This window comes from Salvia hispanica, chromosome 3, assembly GCF_029641045.1.
Source record: "Salvia hispanica isolate PSC_SH4W2 chromosome 3, Shi_PSC_v1, whole genome shotgun sequence".
In the NCBI taxonomy this organism is placed as follows: Eukaryota; Viridiplantae; Streptophyta; class Magnoliopsida; order Lamiales; family Lamiaceae; genus Salvia; species Salvia hispanica.
Genome location: NC_142694.1, coordinates 58,624,781 through 58,643,711, shown reverse-complemented (window position 1 = coordinate 58,643,711; position 18,931 = coordinate 58,624,781). Strand labels below are relative to the sequence as shown.

Below are 18,931 nucleotides of genomic sequence, written 5' to 3'. Positions count from 1 at the left end.
TACAATTTCTGGAATTTTTTTTGTTTGCATTTTTTGTATTTTGATTGCATGAAGAAGCTTCATGGACCCTTTCCTAGAGGCATACAATGAAGGTGCTCCAAAGCTATGTGGCACTAGCTGAGTGGTGTGGATGACGTCATTTTATGACATCAGCATTATCACTACTTGGATGGATGTGAATGAATGAAATGATAGGACTTAGAATTTCATTAATTTATCAAAGTCATTACATTTTATTTATCCAAATTAAATAGTCCTAATTAGCTAATTTGGCCCAATTTAAGTGGCATAGTTAGGACATTAGTAAAACTCTCTCCTTGTAGTATTATTGGATTCAATATCGTTTCTCTCCTAAAACCATCTCAAAACTTTGAATTCTGCATATCTTTACCGATTTATACTTATTTTTCACAAAACAATTTCAAAATTAAAAGTGATTTCATGATGATTTTAACTATCATATTTTGTTGCATGATCATATATTTTGGAAAATCTTTAAAGTATGAGCATATAAATAAGTCTATGTTAAGCAAAATAGCAGTAAACGTCATAACGGTTTTCTTCTATACTTTTAAGGTATACCATAACTATTAGTGGACAATTATACTATTTTTTATTTAAATTAATTGGAAATTATTGTCACATAATATGCTTAAATACGAATTTATAATAAATCAAATTAATATTATTGGTTCTTTGTTCTTATTTTGGCATGACAATATTATAACTCCATATATAAATTCTCAAGGATAAGTTGCTAGTAGTGAATTATATTGTTAGATGTTTTGTAGGAGAAAATGAATTTTCATTCGACATTAAAATGCAGATGTCAATTTAAATGTGTATTAGTTATTAGTTTCGTTTATAGCTAGGATGTATGCATCTACATTACGAGCACTTATTATACAAACACTATTTTTAGCACTTATCATTAGCATCGCTGACATATATTCCACTCTCAAATCAGATAAATCATGACAAAAACAATAAATATACAAATTACAAACTACTAAATAATCAAAACATGTTTGTTTGTTTTTTTTGTTTTTTGTTTTTTTTTTCAATAAAAGGAGGAAAAACATGGTTTAGTAACTACACGGCTAATGGCAAAAACATACATTAGGTCAATTCATCTTTCACTATCAAGTATTATAGCAAAATGAAATCATATGCGACATGCCCAATGAAATCTATGGAAATGACATGATAAAATTAGTTTTAAAATGACAAGTTAACATATTCAAATAACATTAAATTAAATATGATGATTAATTAGGTAGATTTTTTATATGTAGTTTGAAATTTTTATGCATTTTTTTGATCAAACGACATCATTTTGGTTAAGTTTGAAATTTTGAAATGCTACACATCAGACCAAGTCGACCTTGTTTTGGACATCCAGCATGTCACTTTAGATTTAATTTGGGTGAAATTCAATTTTGTTGAAAATTGGTTACATGCTAAAAAAATTCGTATATTTTTTTTACCATATTCAAAGTAAATGATAAAGACCTATATTGGACTACCGTTAATGTATTTTTAGATTATTAGCACTTAATTATATTTATATTTTTTTAAGTAAAAAGATAAATAAAAAATCATATTTTAATTTGATCAGTTTTACGCAATCTGCATTTTTCATGATTTTGGCTATAATTTATGAGATGAAACATAAACTAAATGATAAGGACAATTTATGGCAGTGATGTTTATGGTCGTTTGTCATGAAAAACAACATAAGTGTAGCATATATTATCACTTATGATAATTAATCTTAACAAGTTCTCCGCAACTTCCGTTTGAATTTTGTTGGAAAGCAAATGGAGCAAAGTCCCACTTAAATAATTAATTATAGCGTCACTAACTAGTTGATAAAACTAGCTAGGTCAATGGATGTCATCGAATTAATGTTGTCAAATATGGAATCAGTGATCATAATAATTTATTTTTAGTGATCATATTTATTGTCACAATAGAAGGTACACGGAAATGAGGTGGCTGCTAAAATTTCTATATGCTGAAAATGACCAAATCAAAGAATTTTCTCCCTAGTCTTCACGACCCAAGAACCTTCCTCCCAATAAATATCTTGAAAATTAAACAGCACACTAACTATTACTACTATAAAATTCAATATTTATATTCAATTATCGACATTACAGCCATATAGAGAATAAAACAAAACTGTGCTTTTCGTCTCAAATGTTTATCAAGCCCCAATTTGTTGGTATGTCACAACAATAGTGTGATTAATAGTATTACATAATTTATTGCGATTTTACCTAAAAGGTCAACACCTCAAATTGTTTAGGATATAGTACTACGATTAATCAACGATTTTGTGTTGGGCTATAAAATAAACAAAGCAATCAAATTGAAAGAAATGACAAAAACAAAAGTTGATGCTTAATTCAAATAATTTTTTTTTTTTAAATTGTAAAAATAGTGACGATCTATAAATCAAAGTAGTCGAGTAGAGTGCTCACAAACCCAAAATTAACTCGATTTTTCAAAATTGGAGTGATGGAAATTATCATACAATCTTAGTCGTATCTAATCTTTTCTTTTTTGAAATTAGTTGGATCTAATCTAAGGCTCCACTTAATACATGCAATTGAGAGTATGAAATACTTAATACATGCAATTGAGAGTATGAAATTAAAATTTTAATCAATGTTTGGTATAATAAAAATATTTGAATTTAAAAATAATTATTAATTACTCTCTCCGTCCCATATTTGGAGTCACTTATTGTTATGGCTCGGATTTTAAGAAAGAGTTGAAGTGTGTAATAAATAAAGTGAGATGGTGGAGTGTGTAATAAATGAAGTGAGATGGTGAAGTTGGTTGAAGGTGGGTCCCTTTTGACTTTTGATTTTTGTTTTGATTTATTTTAATGTAGATAATGACATTTTTATGTAATTTCGATGAAGAATGGGGTAAAATTGTATGGCCAAATATGGAGAATTCTAAAAGTGACTATTAAATTGGGACGGACTTTTATTGCAAAAAGTGACTCTTAATCTGGGACGCAGGGAGTATAATAGTAATTATAAATTTCTCAAGTCCACGATTTGAATTCCATATGTAATGTACGTAATTAAATTTCTAAATAGTTTAAATTAGATACCTCCAGTGCATATATCCATTTATAGGACACTGAACACACACACAACATACAGACGGTACACAAACTACACACACTGCCCATACTACACACACGCTACTCAAAATACACACGCTATATACAAATGTTACACGCTACACACACACGCTACTCAAAATACACACATTGGACATGCACATAAACACATTCTTGAAATTTGTGTGTACTGTTTAGTGCCTGCGTGTTGTGTGTGTACACAATTTCTTTTAAGTACTACCTCTGTCTCACTCAAGATGTCTATCTTTATTTTTATTTTGTCTTACTCAAAATGTCTATTTTTTATATTTGAGAACAATTCTTTCTCCTTATTAAAATATTCAACTATTTTTTTTTCTTTTTATTTACTCTACCTAACAACTCCATCTAAAATCTTGTAATAGTCAATAATATGAACATCTTGAGCGAGAAAACAGAGAGTGACAAACTAAAGTTATCCACTTTCAGTATACAATGAACTAGCTAGTAGTGTCATTAAAAACGTCATCCATTTTTTTAACGGACAGTGAATTGTTACCAAAAAAATAAAAGTAGATTTCGTTAGAGAGAAATAGATTAAGAGCATCTCCAATGGTGCATAGGCCAGCAATAGGCCAGTCATTCTCTCTCCTGCCATGTCAGCAACACTAAAAAATCCACCTGCCACATCAGATTTAGGCCAGCCGCAATAAAAATAATTCAAAATATACTACATTTACGGAATTAAAATTACGATTAAAATACGGAATTAAATTTACGAGACATATACGGGAAAAATAATTCATTCCATTAAAAAAAGTACAAAGATTTTTAAAAAAAAGTACATGATTTTTTTTTTTAAAAAAAAAGGCTTCAACACACGAGCCCCGCATCGCCGTCGCCGTCGCCACTCTCTACTCCTCATTGCCGTCGCCGTCGTCCTCGCCGCCGCCGCTGCCGACGCCACCCGTGGTATCTGAGCCCACGTCGGAACCCGCTAGCCGTGCCCTCGCGATTTCCAAATCAACCCGCATGCTCTCGAGCATCTCGTGAATAAACATCTTCTCCGTGGGGTCAGTGGCGGCCCTCCACTCTTGCAAGACCTTGTACATCTGATCCCGCGTATGGTTACGCGAATGGAGAGTGTACTCGAGTGGGGCGGGTGGGAGGGCGGAGGACTGGACCTCGCGGGGCGATAGGGGGGATCCGCCCCTCGCAGCCCGTTGCGCCCGCTTCTGTCCAACCGGGCGGGGGCGACCAGTAAATGAAAGAGAGGATGGAAACTCCTCAGCATCCGGGGGGAGGTCGTGGGATCCGCCGCTGCTGCCGCTGTAGTCGCCGCTATAGTTCAGTCGCTGCTTCTTCGGCCACCCAGCGTCGCACCCCGCCCGGAACTTCTCGGAGTCCTTCAGCAACAATAAGCACTCCCAGAAGGTGAACTCCTTATACTTCCCCTGCAAGGGGAACTAACTCTCGGCTATCCTTCGGGCGTCATCCTCATTCTGCCCACTACTGAGCTAACGGAGGGCGTTGGCGTACAAATTCGCAAAACGGCCCACCGCGGCCCTGGTGCGCTCGCACCCCTTCCCGCTGGTTGTTCGCAACCAGCGGATCGTCGCACACCTCCAACCACCCCCTGGCCACCCCGGCATACTCATCCTCCGTCCACTTCCTCCGGCCAGGGGTGTCGTCAACAGCGGGCTGCGATGACTCGCCGACCGCCTTGGCCTTCCCCCTCGTCTTCTTCTTCGGCGCGGCCCGCCTCGCCGGAACGGGAGTATCCGGATCCCCGAGATCGATCTCCATATCATGCAATGACAGAAGGTCATCGCCAGTGAACTGCGTCTCCACTGGGGTCGACGTGTGAGACGAAGCCGTCAAAAAATCAAGCGAGGGACGATATACCGTGTCCCCTCCCGGTGACCCCTGCATCCCGGGATGCATACCGTGCTGCATCCCGCCCTGGCACATCATCCCCATCATCTGCTGCTGCATCTGGGGCATACCCCCCCACCCGGGCGCTGACTGCCCGCCGTTCCCTGCCCCCCGCCCGGCATCCCCCACGGCATACCCCCCGGGTTCCCCCCCTGCACCTCCCCCCGGCGCACCGGCCATCATCCCCATCATCTGATTCCAAGGGATGTTAAACCCCGGGCCCATCTGCCCCCATCCAGATCCCACAGGTACCGTGGGAGTCTGAGATCCACTTGTCGCTGGACTGGACTCGTTGTTGTGATCAATCGCTCGATGATGCTCTTGTACATAAAGGTAGAGAGAGAGAAAACTCGTTAAAACAAGTGGTGCAAATGAAAATGAAACGAAAATCGCTTTTATATAGGTTTTTTTTTTTTTTTTTTAAATAAAAAACAAATAGCGGCGCTGGCCGATCGGGCCGCCACAATGGCGGCTAGCCGATCGGCCAGCCCACGCCGATCCGCTGGCCGATTTCACGCTCGCCGACTCCAATGGTTCAGCTAGCCGATCGGCCAGCGCGACGAATCGGCTAGCCGGTCGCTAGCCGACCATTGGAGATGCTCTAAAGAGAAGAAAGAAGATCAAATTTTGAAGCTCCAAGTCGATATGTTATTTACCATGCTCTAAACATAAAATTATGAATCCGCTCCTGAATAATGTTGCAAATAATTTATTAAATTAACTAAAATAGAAGAATTTATAATATTCAACATTTTAATTTTTTATGTGAAATAAAATAACCAATTAAATTTTCTTAAATTTTCAAATGATATAACGTTTAAATATGGAGTACTATAATTTGATAAAAATAAAATAATCATTGCCGCCATCTCCGCCGCCGGTGGCGAGAAAAAATTATGTATCTACAGTCTTCAGCCGCCATCTCCGCCGCCGATTTAGAAAACAAAATGGCTGCTTCATCTCTTTCCAATTTCACTCTCTCATCCCTCAACAACAGACCCAAATCTCCACGCCCCGCAATCAGAAGCCCCTCCTCACAATCCCTTGTTCTCACCCCCAAATCTTTCTCTCTCCATTTCGCCGCGAAATTTCCTAATTCACCTCAATCAACTACCTCCCCTTCAGTCCCAGCCCTCTTCTCATCTCCCCGGAAGAAAATATCGAGCTTTCTTGTAGCAAAGATCGCAACTTTATTGCTGGGGTCACTGATTTTCGCTGGCTGTGTGAGGGAAAGGCCTGCTTTGGCAGAGCCGGTTCAAGAAAGTGAGGTTTTTGAGGAGAAGAAAGATGCTCGAGCTAGTGATGACGAAGGCGAGGAGATGTGCGACAGATTGTTGCAGGAAAATCCTAGTGATGTTGATGTTTTGAAGATGGTTGTGAATGTGAAGATGAGGAGGGGGAAGAGTCGCGAAGCTGTGGGGAATGTGGAGAAGTTGATTGAGTTGCAACCTAGTGAAATGGAGTGGAGGCTGCTGCAGGCGCTTTGTTATGAGATGATGGGGGATTTGAATGAGGCTAAGAGCTTGTTCAAGAATATACTCAACCAGAAACCTCTCTTGCTTAGAGCTTTGCATGTATGATGTCTTAGGTTTGTTTAGAGATGTGCATTTAACTGTTTTTGGTGGTGATTTGATTGTGATTGTTACTGTTCTTGGTTGAGTTTGTGCTTGAGAGTGCTAGTTTGATATTGGGTTGAGTTATGATGTTGGATGATTTGAAGAAAAAATGTTTTGATGGAGGATGAAATGATTGGTTGTGTATTTTGTGGTGTGGTTATGATTGTTGATGTTCTTGCTTGAATTGTGGTCTGGTTCTATTGATTTTAGTGAGGTGTAGATTGGTTAGGATGTTGATATCATTGATTGTGTAGTAAAAGGTGGAGATGTGTAGGATGTTGAAATGATCAATTTTAGTCAAGGCTTAAATTGGGTAGGATGTTGAAATGGTGGATTTTAGTTAAGGTGTAGATGGGATAGGATGTTGAAATGATTCTTGATTGGCATGTATTTGTGATTGTTATTCTTTATTGATTTGTGCTCCAATGTCATCTATGTTAATGGGAGAGGTAGGAGGGGAAGGCTGTTGAAATGATTTTTGATGATCATTTATACATTCATGTTGTATTGTTCTAGCCAAATTTATGCTAAGTATTTCCATAGTTTAATTCGTGACTTCTTTGTTTGCTGCTTCTATTGCTATAGATAAGCGAGACGAATCTTTGTGTTGCCCTTTCTTTGGTAGGGTCTGGCAATGGTGATGCATAAGAACAAAGAAGGAGCAGCTGTTTTCGAGATGCTAGATAGGGCTCTAGAGGTTGCTCGTCGGGAGAATAAAGTCAATGAAGAGCGAAATATAAGAATTTTAGTTGCACAAATGCATCTAATCAAGGTGACAATTGGTGGCATCCTAGTTATTCTAGTCTTTTGTAGTTTAATTCTTTTAAGTTAAAATCATCGAAATTGTCGTTGACAATAAGAGGAAATTGGATCATGATAAAACAAGAAAAGTGTTGGTGTTTTGTGTCCTGGCAAAAATTAGGGCATTTTGTGCATGTGGAGAACTTGATGCTCCGTTCTTTCCCTTGTGGTTACTGCAGGGAGACTTGGAGGAGGCGTTGAGGAATTTTCAAGCTCTCATTGACGAGAATCCAAGGGATTTTCGCCCGTATCTTTGCCAGGTTAGTCAAGTAGCTGTCCCTATACCTTGCTCGTTATTTCATATTTTCATTACTATACTGCACAATGAAACATCAAAACTATACCATTTCTATTGCTGCTTCTTGCTAGGACTATATTAGTCGATGATGATTCTCTCGTGGTAGAATTATGCTCGATTTGTCGGTAGATTATAGTACTACCAAATTTTTTTATCCGCTCATGAGCTCCATCTATCGGTGTAAACATTTGATCTGAATCAAAAAAAACTATTGTGAATTTATGATTTTGATAGTGTTCATTGTTACAATATCTAAAGCTGAGAAAGAATAAAAAAACTTCATATCATCGGTGATAAGCATATTCCGTTCTTCCCCTCTTGGCTTCGTGCACTGAGATATTCAAAGCTCCCTAGAGCGTCAGTTTACAATCTTGTCTGATTCTCTTAGTGAAATGTGCTTCAGGGGATCGTATACTGCCTGCTGGACAAGAAAAAGGAAGCAGACGAGAGCTTTGAGACATACCAAAGCCTCGTCCCAGAAGAATTCCCGGAGAGAGGGTTCATGGATGATGTTGTTCTAGCAGCAAGAACAGAAACGAAGCAGCAACTTCAGAAGGATCTTCAACGTTAAATCAAGATTAAAAAAACGCCTGATTTCTTGTGAATGGCAGAAGATTGCCATGAAGGAGACTCGTGTAAGATGCCATTTTTGATGTGTCGTGTTTTGATTGTGGCTGGTTCCAGGAAGCCGAGAGGCGCTATCTAGCAAATTTTCAGGAGACTCAACGTAGAAGGCATTGGACATCATTGATCTTCTTGAAATGGCATTTTCGAGGCGAGTAGTGCAACGCACTTTGTTTCCATCTGCAATTACTCATTCAACGAAACGATGGAAAATTTTGCTTCCGTGCAATAGTCTGCAAACCACACATCACCACCAAGAGAACATATTCTTGCACATCGAATTTATTATTGATCTCCCATCTCAATTCAAATTATGAATTATTTAGGCTATCTTTATTATTTATTTTCTCATATTTAATATATTCAGCATTGTTAATTAATTAAAATTGTTGCTGGTTTAATTTAATTTTTACCAAGATCCTTTTAGTTCAATATTTATTGTACCATAATAAAATTCAACTAACCAGAGTTTACATACAATAATATCTTAGTCTAAATTTAGCTAGGACACACTTTAATGTAATAACATTACTATCGCATCTATACACTGAGAGAAAGGTTGGGCTAGTGTTATAAGTGAGACGCATATTCTTTCAAATATGCCTTGACCTAGGAGAGGTTTGTTGCGTGGCAATATTAGACAAGGGCGGCTCTAGGTCCACATCCGTAGGTGTGAACAAGAGAATGAACCGAAGGACGAGGCAATGTCCAATTGGCATGAAGACGACGAAGAGCATAGGCAAGGGAAGAATTGTCCGCTCGGGCAGTGCAACGACTCCGGCTCCATCGGGCATTTGGGACGCGAATAGAGGCGTCTTGTATAACGTGTTGTAGAAAGTCTTGTATGCATACTCGTATTAAAAGTGCACCGACATTGTGAGATGTTTTCATCCAATTTTCAAATTGCACCGACATTGTGAGATGTTTTCATCCAATTTTCAAATTTTAAGGATTACTATTAGATATGCATTTTTTTTAAAGAATTTTAATAATGTATTTTTTGTATTAAATATTTTGATAGTATAGTATCTAAATTTAGGAATAATAATATAGGAGTAACACATTAAAGAGTAATTAAAATTCGGAAAAATTCGTTTCATTTCTACACCGGCACGACGATGACTAGTCTAAGCAACATCACGGCGCCGCCTCCGCCGGGTTCCACCCCAGCCGCCGCTGCTTCTCGAGGGTAGCGTCAGCCCTCTCAAGTCCGCGCCTTGGTATGACGTCATACTTCACACTTCAAGTAGATAAATCCAATTCCGTAAAAAGATGTTTTTTTCTAGTTTATTGAATCAAAATTTAGATTGATTGGGAAAATATTTGATCAGCTGTTTAAGCTCTTATAGCTATTTAATTAGTGTTTTCAGTGCTTTAATTTAGTATTCCTCTGCTAATTTGCTCTGCCAAGTTATCTAACACCTTCAGTTGGAACTTAAAAATGTTATTTGCATCGAGAAGAAAAGTCATTTGAATCTGTTGCGGTTGAAATCTAATTCTGAAATCTCAATTTTTGAAGATATGAATCAGAGGCTGCCAATAGAACAACCAGTAGTGAGTAGTGTGAATGTGTAGCTTCTTCGTTTGGAGGACCTCTCTGCTTTAATTATTGCTCATGCTTGGACTCGTTGCTTATATTCTTCCGTTTTCCTATATGAGGGGATCCTTGGTTCATGGAGAACACATTTTGCGTATTAGTATTCATGCTTTCAAATCATAGGCATCTTAAACACATTTACACATTACATTGGAATTCTCTCTAAGTCACTGTATTAACTTTCTAGATACTTTTTGCGAAGGTTGTTATAGCTGGAGGGACGGCTGGTGTTGTAGTTGAAACAGATTTATATCCTATTGATTGATACAATAAAGGCACGGTTGCAGGTCATCTCTCATTGGCACTATTTTCATAAACGAAGATATTAGCAACTATTGTTCTGTTAGCTAAACTCGCTAGAGTATTGTAAACAATTCATGCTAAGTTGGATCCTGGTGGTTGCAAAGAGTATTGTTCATACTTCATATCTTAGAGGAGGAGAAAGGAAAGATGGTTGTTAATGCATAATGCTACAAAATAATCTAAGAGCTTGCATGTTAAACTGAAGCTGTTTGATACTTACTTTTATTAAGATTTATCATTTTTCGACATCATTTTGACTCACAACATGCGCCTTATGCTAAATAAAATGTGAAGACCAAGTTGACGAGAATTTCATTAAATTAAACTCAGCGCATGCTTCTGAATAAGTTTCCTATGTACTCCCTATTAATTGGTCTAAGTAATTTAATTCCTTTTCAGACTGCATGTGGTGGAGGTCAAATAATTCTCAAAGGGTTATATTCTGGCCTTGCTGGGGTCTTACCATAAGGACTTATCTAAATCTTTTGGTTTAATACTTAGAGAATGTTAAGTTGTGCAATACATGAATAAGTTTGTTAAGTTCACACATTGTAATTCATGCTATTTGGTATTTTTTTATAGTATGCTACACGTTTATGCTCTGGCAAATATTAAAAAAGCATATGCTAAATTTGTGAAAATTGTGGAATGATTCAAAGATTTTTGGACAGTGCATCTGCTGTGTTTGTTGGACCTTTCCAGAGAACCTCAGTGCTGTGGAATGAGCCTTCCAAGCAAAGGCTTTTGAGGACCTTTCCAGAGAACCTCAGTGCTGTGGAATGAGCCTTCCAAGCAAAGGCTTTTGAGGACCTTTCCAGAGAACCTCAGTGCTGTGGCTCATCTGGTAAGCAGCACAATATTAGCATAGTACTTGTTATACATTTGCATAGCCAATAGGTAGTATATGAGTACATGTAAGTTTCCTTTGTCTAACGTTCCAAAACTCTCAACCCAAAACAAACTTGCCATATCAATATCTTAATGCGTGTCACTTCCTTTTATTGACTGCTGATGCCTTGCAGGCATGGCTGGTTCTTTCATTCGTGTACCCACTGAGGTAAATGTTTAACAAAAACACTTCTTTTTTATTATTTGTATCCTTTTTCTTTCTTTTTTTAGGAAAGTATTTGGGATCTTTTACTTTATCAACTTGTTTTTTTGTCCTTGTATATTTAATGTTATTGCTATTGTCATACCTAGTCTTGATGCTTCAGGTTGTTAAGCAACGAATACAAACGGGCCAATTTACTTCTGCCCCTAATGTTGTCCGAACGATTTTTGCCAAAGAAGGATTTAAAGGTCTCTATACGGTATGGCGTTTTATCATATTTAAGATTTTTTTTTATGAATCAACTCATACCTATATTATATGCTCATATATTAATTCAATCACAAAGTCAAGTATACATCAAAAGCATGGAATCTATTATTATGAGAAATACTATAAAACACCAACAAACGGTTCTTATTTCATTTTAGTAGCGCTGGTGCTTAATTTATATATCTAGAATTATATTGAGAACTCCAACCTTTCTAGAACTAACAACATTAGATGCTTCAAAAGTAAGTTGGCTAAATCCAGATGTGGAGCCTATTAAATATGTGTTGTAGGAAGAGGAAGAGTGGAGGAGTGGAGAAAGGTCCGGGACATTTAAACTCGCGCACTCGTTATTCGCACATAATAGAGAGATTAGAGAGAGTTGGTATTTGGGAGAGTGAGAGTTTCCATATTTGAAATACTAGGATTTTTGAGTCAACAGGAATTTGGCTTGGGTAAAATTGTGGGTATTTTCATCCAAATATTATAAATTTGCTCTATTTTTCCTTTTACACGTTCTCAGCTAATTAGTTTGTCTGTCATTTTCAGACTTTTTAACATTAATACATTAAACAACATATATTCAACATTTAAGTGCATATCTGTATAAAATTGGATGGACTAATCAAACTTTAACATTACTCATCAAGATAGCGGCTCCTATATCTCACTATCTATTTAGTAGTGGCGATAATCGGCGAAGATAATTGGATGCCAAAATATGATATCCCTACTGAATTGGCGCCATGTTTAGTGTAACTTCAATACTGAGTAGTTTATAAGAGCAGTTTGCACAGGAAAATCCCAATTCAATTAAAATGGCCATGCTTCGCACACTTCGTATATTCAATTCCATTGTCTCAACACTCTATGCTAACACAAATCCTACCACTCACCTGTTTCAGAACAAATACTTCTGCAGCAGCAGCAAGATCACAAATACAGTTGAAGATTCCCTCATCTCCACTTTCACGAAAAGACCCTTCTGCTTGGAATCCCCAGAGCTTCAAGAATTGAGCTCAAAGCTCACTCCCCAACTGGTTGAAACCGTCTTAAAGTCATTGAGGAACTGGAGATCGGCTCAGATATTCTTCCAATGGGCCTCCAATCAACGTGGTTACACGCACAACTGCTATGTGTACAATGCCATAGCTGAAATCCTAGCAACTGCTCGACAAAATGCCCCACTGAGGGAGCTTGCTGTAACTTTGACTAAAACATCGTGTTATTGGACGCCAGGGGCTTTTGGATATTTTCTCAGGTGTCTAGGTACTCAGGGTCTAGTTGAAGAAGCTAATTCGTTGTTTGATCACATGAAAATGTCTGCACTTTGTGATTTGAATGGCTATAGCTATAATTGTTTATTGGAGGTTATTGCCAAAAGCGGTGATGTTGTTCTATTGGAGCATAGGTTGAATGAGATGAGAGAGTTGGGTTGGCCCATCGATAAGCATGCATTGACACCAGCTTTACAATGCTATTGCAATGCCAACCAATTCGATAAGGCGATTTTGGTTTTCAATGATTTGACTAAAAAGGGATTGGTAGATCAGCATATAGTGGCTATTTTGGTTCTGTCTTACAGTAAGTGCAGGGAAGTTGATATGGCATTTGAGTTGATTGAGTGGGCTGAAAGGAATCTCAAGATTAGTTTGAATGAGAAAACATTATGCATTTTAATCCATGGCTTTGTGAGGGAGGATAGAGTGGATAAAGCTCTACAACTGTATGATAAAATGAAGAAACATGGATATTTTCTTGATGTTCCCATATATTATGTACTAATTAGAGGTTTATGTAAGAATAAGGCGATAGAGAAAGCCCTAATGTTGTACAAGTACATGCGGGTGTCAGGAATTCCTCCTGATGTGCAAATAATTTACCAGCTTTTGTCATGTATACTGGATGAGAGAGACATGATTCAATTGCTTGAAGATGCTTTGATGGATTTGGACGCGGGGAGAAGGCTTTCGTTGTTTACTTCTGTTTTGAAAGATCTCATTAACGGTGGATATGATGATAAAGCTTACTGCCTGCTGAAGGCATGTACAGGTTCTAGTCTGAATGAAAACAGTCAGGAAGGTGTGACATCTTTAACAAAGGTAAAGCTTGATTCAACTTGTTTTGAAATTGTCATTGGTGGCTTATGCAATGCTGGTAAACTAGATATGGCTCTAGACTTGTTCCATTCTATGGATCAATGTGGTTGCACTTGTACTGTTCTACTTTTCAATAATTTGATTCAGTGCTTGAGCAATGCCGATAAGTTGAATGAATGTTTTAATCTCCTCAATAAGATGAAGGAGACAGAAATCCACCCTACGCACTTCACCTATAACTGCATACTTGGATCATTATGTAGGCAACTGGATGTTGTCGGAGCTATTGATTTGTTGAGGGAGATGCGTTCTTGTGGGCATGAGCCTTGGATAAAAAACTATACGCTGCTTGTTAAGAAGCTATGTGAAGATGGAAAGGCAGATGAAGCATATAGCTTCCTTACTGACATGAGCAAAGAAGGATTCCTCCCTGATATGATTGCATATTCTGCAATTATTGATGGTTTTCTGAATGACAATGAACTAGACCGTGGTATGGAGCTATTTAGAGAGATTTGTGGACAAGGTTATTGCCCTGATGTAGTGGCCCATAACACTATCATTAAGGGTCTTTGTAAGGCTAAAAGGATAAATGAAGCTGAAGATATTCTGAAAGAGATATTTGACAAGGGACTTGTCCCATCAGTAGTTACATACAACTTGTTAATTGATGGCTGGTGCAAAGAGGGAAATGCTGATCAGGCTGTTTTGTGTTTTTCGATGATGATAGAACAGGAAGTGGAACCAAATATCATTACCTATACAACTCTAGTAGATGGATTGTGCAGTTCCGGAAAACCGGAAGACGCTCTTAATCTTTGGATTGATATGGAGCATAAGGGATGCCGCCCTAATAGAATTTCTTACATGGCTCTAATTCATGGGCTTTGCAAGTGTCATCGACCAGATTGTGCTCTGGTCTATCTGCAGGAGATGGAGAAGAAGGATATGTTACCTGACCCATATGTTTACCAAGCTTTAGTAGAAGCTTTTACATCTGACTCAAACTTGGCCATGGCTCATAAAGTATTGGACAAGATGTCTAAGCACTCTTGCCCATAGGTAATTTTTGGGGTTAGTTTGTTAAAGTGAGCAAACAATAAGAGATCGATAGTGTAGAGGAACCTTATTAACGCCCTTTATATATATTGTTGATTGTTGATTGTTGATTTTACTAATTTATGTTACTGCAGGTATGCCACCCACCAAAAAGAAATAGGCAGACAGAATCTTGAAGGTTACTGCAGTTTATACAGCGAATGGCTCTAGATGTTCTTCACTCTTTATGAAGCAGCAGTTATGGGTTGGTTGATTGAGCTGTTTCTTTCCCATGGTTGATTGCTTTGAATGACTATGAAAGTTATTGAAAATGGAGCTATTTATGTCATTGGTACCATTTTGGAGATTAATAGCCATGAGCCTAAGTTACACATGTCATTTATTTGTGGTAACTGGGATATTCAATTTTTTAATAAACAGAATCATATGCATACATTCTTATTTTATTAATTGGTCTATTGATTTGTCAAATGGCAACATTATACTAATACACATATTTTTTAGATCTTTCTACATAACCAACACTTTTGAGGATTTAAAAATTTAGGGGAGAAATGTGATTTCACTGAAATTACTAATTTACCCTTGTAGTAAACATACTATGTTCTAATACTAATTTAATAATTTTTTAAATTCTTTTCATACCAATTATCTATAAATCCCAATGCTTAATTTCTGTAGTGTATTAGTTATATAAACTTTATTATTCATCCTTTGCATTTTTTATTATTTTTAATGTTGAATTATTTACTGTTTAATCCCAGCTCCCTGATTATCTAATTGGAACAGTAAAATTCCATCTAATTCCAATTTTAGGGTGTTACAAAGAGCTTTATATTTTGAAGAAAGTTTAGTTGCTTGTGATGTTTTCTTTTTAAAAGCATCGAGTTTTAGGTGCTGATGGCTGCGCCCACTCCGTTTACATTAGCTGTTGATGCAAAGAGCTCTGCTGCATTATCATTAGGTAATTTGCACCAATTTCATCTATTATTTGCTGAAACCAAGTATTCTGCTCACCACATGTTCTTTTTATGCCATCATTTGCTAGAATGTGTGGTTTGAAATCGAATCGAGTTTTTGAATTTATCATATGTTTGTTGATGTTTTATATACTTAACCTTTTGTAATAGATGTTATTAGTGAAGTAACAAGGTAGAGAATTGATTTTTAGGATTGTTCCATGCAGCAACGATTGTAGAGGTGTTTTGTGATGACAATTTAAATTATATGATGGATGCCTTCCAACTGAGTTTGTTGTTGTTTTGTATATATCTATTTGTAATTGGTGATATTAGTGAAGCAGCAAGGTACAGAAATAATTTTTAGGATTGCCTCATGCAGTGATGAAAATGTGATTTATATGATGGATGTTTTCTGATTGCATTTTCCAAATGCGATTGGCAATAAACTAATAATTGAAAAATTGTTTAATTTGCACTTTAGTGTTAACACTGTTTTAATTTAGTATTCTCTGGATTCCTATTTGAATTGCATATTTTGCTTTTCAGAGTTATCTAACAAGAAAATACAAAACCTTTAGTTGGAACCTGAAAGGTTCTTGCATCAGTTTATGCGCGAGAAGAAAAGCCATCTGACTTTTGCGACTACAATTTGGTACGGTTGGGATCTAATTCTGATCTTCTCAATTTAGAATGTATGCATCAGAGGCTGCCAATAGAACAACCAGTAGAATAAGTGTGAATGTGTAGCTGTTAATGCATAATACTAATAAAATTATTTAAGAGCTTACATGACAACTGAAGCTGTTTGTTTCTTATTTTTATTACTCCCTCCGTCCCAGAATAGGAGGCCTATTTAGTTATGACACGGGTTTTAAGAAATGTAAAGAAAAGTGGGTTAAGTAAGTTAGTGGAATATGGGTCCCACTTATATAGTAGTATTAGTTTTATAACAAAATTTGAGTGGAATAAGTTGGTAGAATGTGGGGTCTACTTACTGAAAGTGAAATAGGACTCTTATTATGGGACGGAGGGAGTATCATTTTTCGACATCGTTATGACTCACAACATGACCCTTATATCATGCTTCTGAAAAAAGTTTCTTATCATGCTAAATTTGTGTAAGTTGTTGTGGAATGGTTCAAAGATTTTGGACAGTTCATCTGCTATGTTTGTTGGTGTTTATGAGCCTACCAAGAAAAAGCTTATTAGGACCTTTCCAGTGAACCTCAGTGCTGTTGCCATCTGGTAAGCTGCACCATATTAGTGTATTAGTACTACTTGTTATACATTTGCATAGCTTATAGATATGTGATTACATGTAAGTTTCCTTTGTCTAACGTTAAACCCAAAACATATGTTTGAAAATATTTTAATGCTGTCACTTCTTTTTTATTGACTGCTAGAAATGGACCACTCACCCTTTAAAAGGCCTCATAAGGGGGAGGGTTATCCACACTTATATAGAAAAGTTAGGATCATCATCAAGCCGATGTGGACAATGATTTGGAGAATTTAACAGGTGCCCTTGCAAACATGACCAGTTTTTACATTCATTATTGCACCGGTAAATGTTTAACATAAATTTCCCATAGTATAGTCAAAGCATGAGATTTGCCTACATGGAATCACTGGACAAACAATACTGCTTAGCTTGGAACAAGTTAGCATTGTTACTCGATGCGTCAACGGAGCAAATCTCACTCCACATCGTGATAAAATCATATTATTATTGTTGAATTGTTTTCTTCATATGTTGAGTTTTTAAATTCAGAACCTAACTCTAATTAGAGTAATGTTAGACTACTACACTTCTCTTCACACACCATCAAAATTGCAAATTGGGTAAATAGCCAAAAAAATACACTAATTTTTGGTCAATTCAAAACCTACTTTTGGTCAATTTAGATTTTTGGCGAAATTAATCCTAGGTAGCGATCGGGTACTGCCAGTTCCACCAAGACTTATGATATTGTAAAAAAATGGAGTACATAAATTTTGCATGTGGTAAAAAAATACACTAACTTTGTATGATTTTGTTTGTAGCACCTTAAAAATGTACTTTTACTTTTGATTATCAAATTTTAAGTTTTTTTATAGGACTTCATATACAAAAACTGATTGTTGTAAGCGTGTCAATGATTCAGTTTTATTAGACGTTGCTTTGAATTTGTATCTTATTTCCCAGTTTTCCAATTTATAATCTAAACACCAGTAGCTATGAATATGTGATTAAAGTACATGAATAATGAATTTTATATTATTTATTTGCCATTAAAATGTGATAGAAGTACACATTGTAGATGTCCAAAAAACAAGAAAAAAAATTATCAAGGATTTTATATTTGAGGTGCTTTATCATTTAAAAGTAATTGTATGTGTTTATAACATTTCTAGTTCGTATACTTTTTTACCACATTTCTTTAAACAATGTATTTTTAAGGTGTTACAAAACAAACCCATTTATAGGGGGTATTTTTTGAGCACTTTTAAATTTTGTTTACTTTTTTACAATATTATAAGTTTGGTCTATAAACTATGTGGAACCGGTAAACATCCCGATCGCCATGTATAATTAATATTTCCAAAAAAATTAATCATGCTGAAAACCCTAGATTGACCAAAAATTGATGTATTTTTGAAACATTTACCCTTGACAAATATAATAGAAAAGCCAAACAACAATACTCCGATTAAGGCCAAAACTACAGTCTTTAATTTAATACTATCTCGAAAAAACTTTTATTTGTTGTGCGTATAATTTCGACATTTGGAACACTTTAAATTTTTAAGTCCAATCCATTTTTTCCGATGACAAGTAAAATGAAGTGGACCATCTATTATCATGTCGTTCATATTGAAGTTGTGGCCTACCTATATCTTTAAAATTTCATAGTAGTTTTTATTTTTACAAATCAAGAGACAGAAATCTAATGGATTTTCTTGTGTCAAATACTATATTTTTTTATTTTTATTTTCAACATTTAATGATGTATGTTAGAGCACTCCCAATGCTCTCCCTAAAAACTCCCTTATTTCTCCCTAACTCCTGCCACATCCGCCACATCAGCAACAAAATTTATACCCAGTTTTTAGCCAACTGCTCCAATGGTTTCTTTCTTATTTCTCCCTTATTTTTCCCTAACTCAACATTTCATTTTTACATCATCATTTTTAATATTGTTTAATTTTCCCTACAAA

General features: G+C 36.5%; 2 protein-coding genes across 9 annotated transcripts; both read left to right on the top strand.

Annotated features, from left to right (window-relative positions):
- The first annotated feature begins 5,903 nt into the window (after nt 1-5,903).
- On the top strand, nt 5,904-8,725 carry LOC125210628 (Tetratricopeptide repeat (TPR)-like superfamily protein). The gene is made up of 4 exons (XM_048110167.2): nt 5,904-6,630; nt 7,298-7,444; nt 7,653-7,733; nt 8,175-8,725. The coding sequence occupies exons 1-4, from the start codon at nt 5,953-5,955 to the stop codon at nt 8,340-8,342; spliced, it is 1,074 nt and encodes a 357-aa protein (XP_047966124.1). The 5' UTR covers nt 5,904-5,952; the 3' UTR covers nt 8,343-8,725.
- A 737-nt stretch (nt 8,726-9,462) lies between these two features.
- LOC125214669 (Tetratricopeptide repeat (TPR)-like superfamily protein) lies at nt 9,463-16,528 on the top strand. Of its 8 annotated transcripts, XR_007175149.2 has the most exons (9): nt 9,463-9,615; nt 10,195-10,279; nt 10,967-11,139; nt 11,318-11,352; nt 11,510-11,605; nt 12,519-14,774; nt 14,906-15,015; nt 15,666-15,735; nt 16,280-16,528. XR_007175149.2 is itself a non-coding variant. In XM_048115785.2 (7 exons), the coding sequence occupies exons 4-6, from the start codon at nt 11,320-11,322 to the stop codon at nt 14,772-14,774; spliced, it is 2,385 nt and encodes a 794-aa protein (XP_047971742.1). In that variant the 5' UTR covers nt 9,463-9,615; nt 10,195-10,279; nt 10,967-11,139; nt 11,318-11,319; the 3' UTR covers nt 14,906-15,221. The 8 variants fall into 8 exon arrangements, 7 of the variants coding, with proteins under 7 accessions (XP_047971742.1, XP_088924819.1, XP_088924814.1 ...); XM_048115785.2 differs by lacking the exons at nt 15,666-15,735; nt 16,280-16,528 and having other exon boundaries at nt 14,906-15,221; XM_089068693.1 differs by lacking the exons at nt 15,666-15,735; nt 16,280-16,528 and having other exon boundaries at nt 11,496-11,605; nt 14,906-15,221.
- The last annotated feature ends 2,403 nt before the right edge of the window (nt 16,529-18,931 follow it).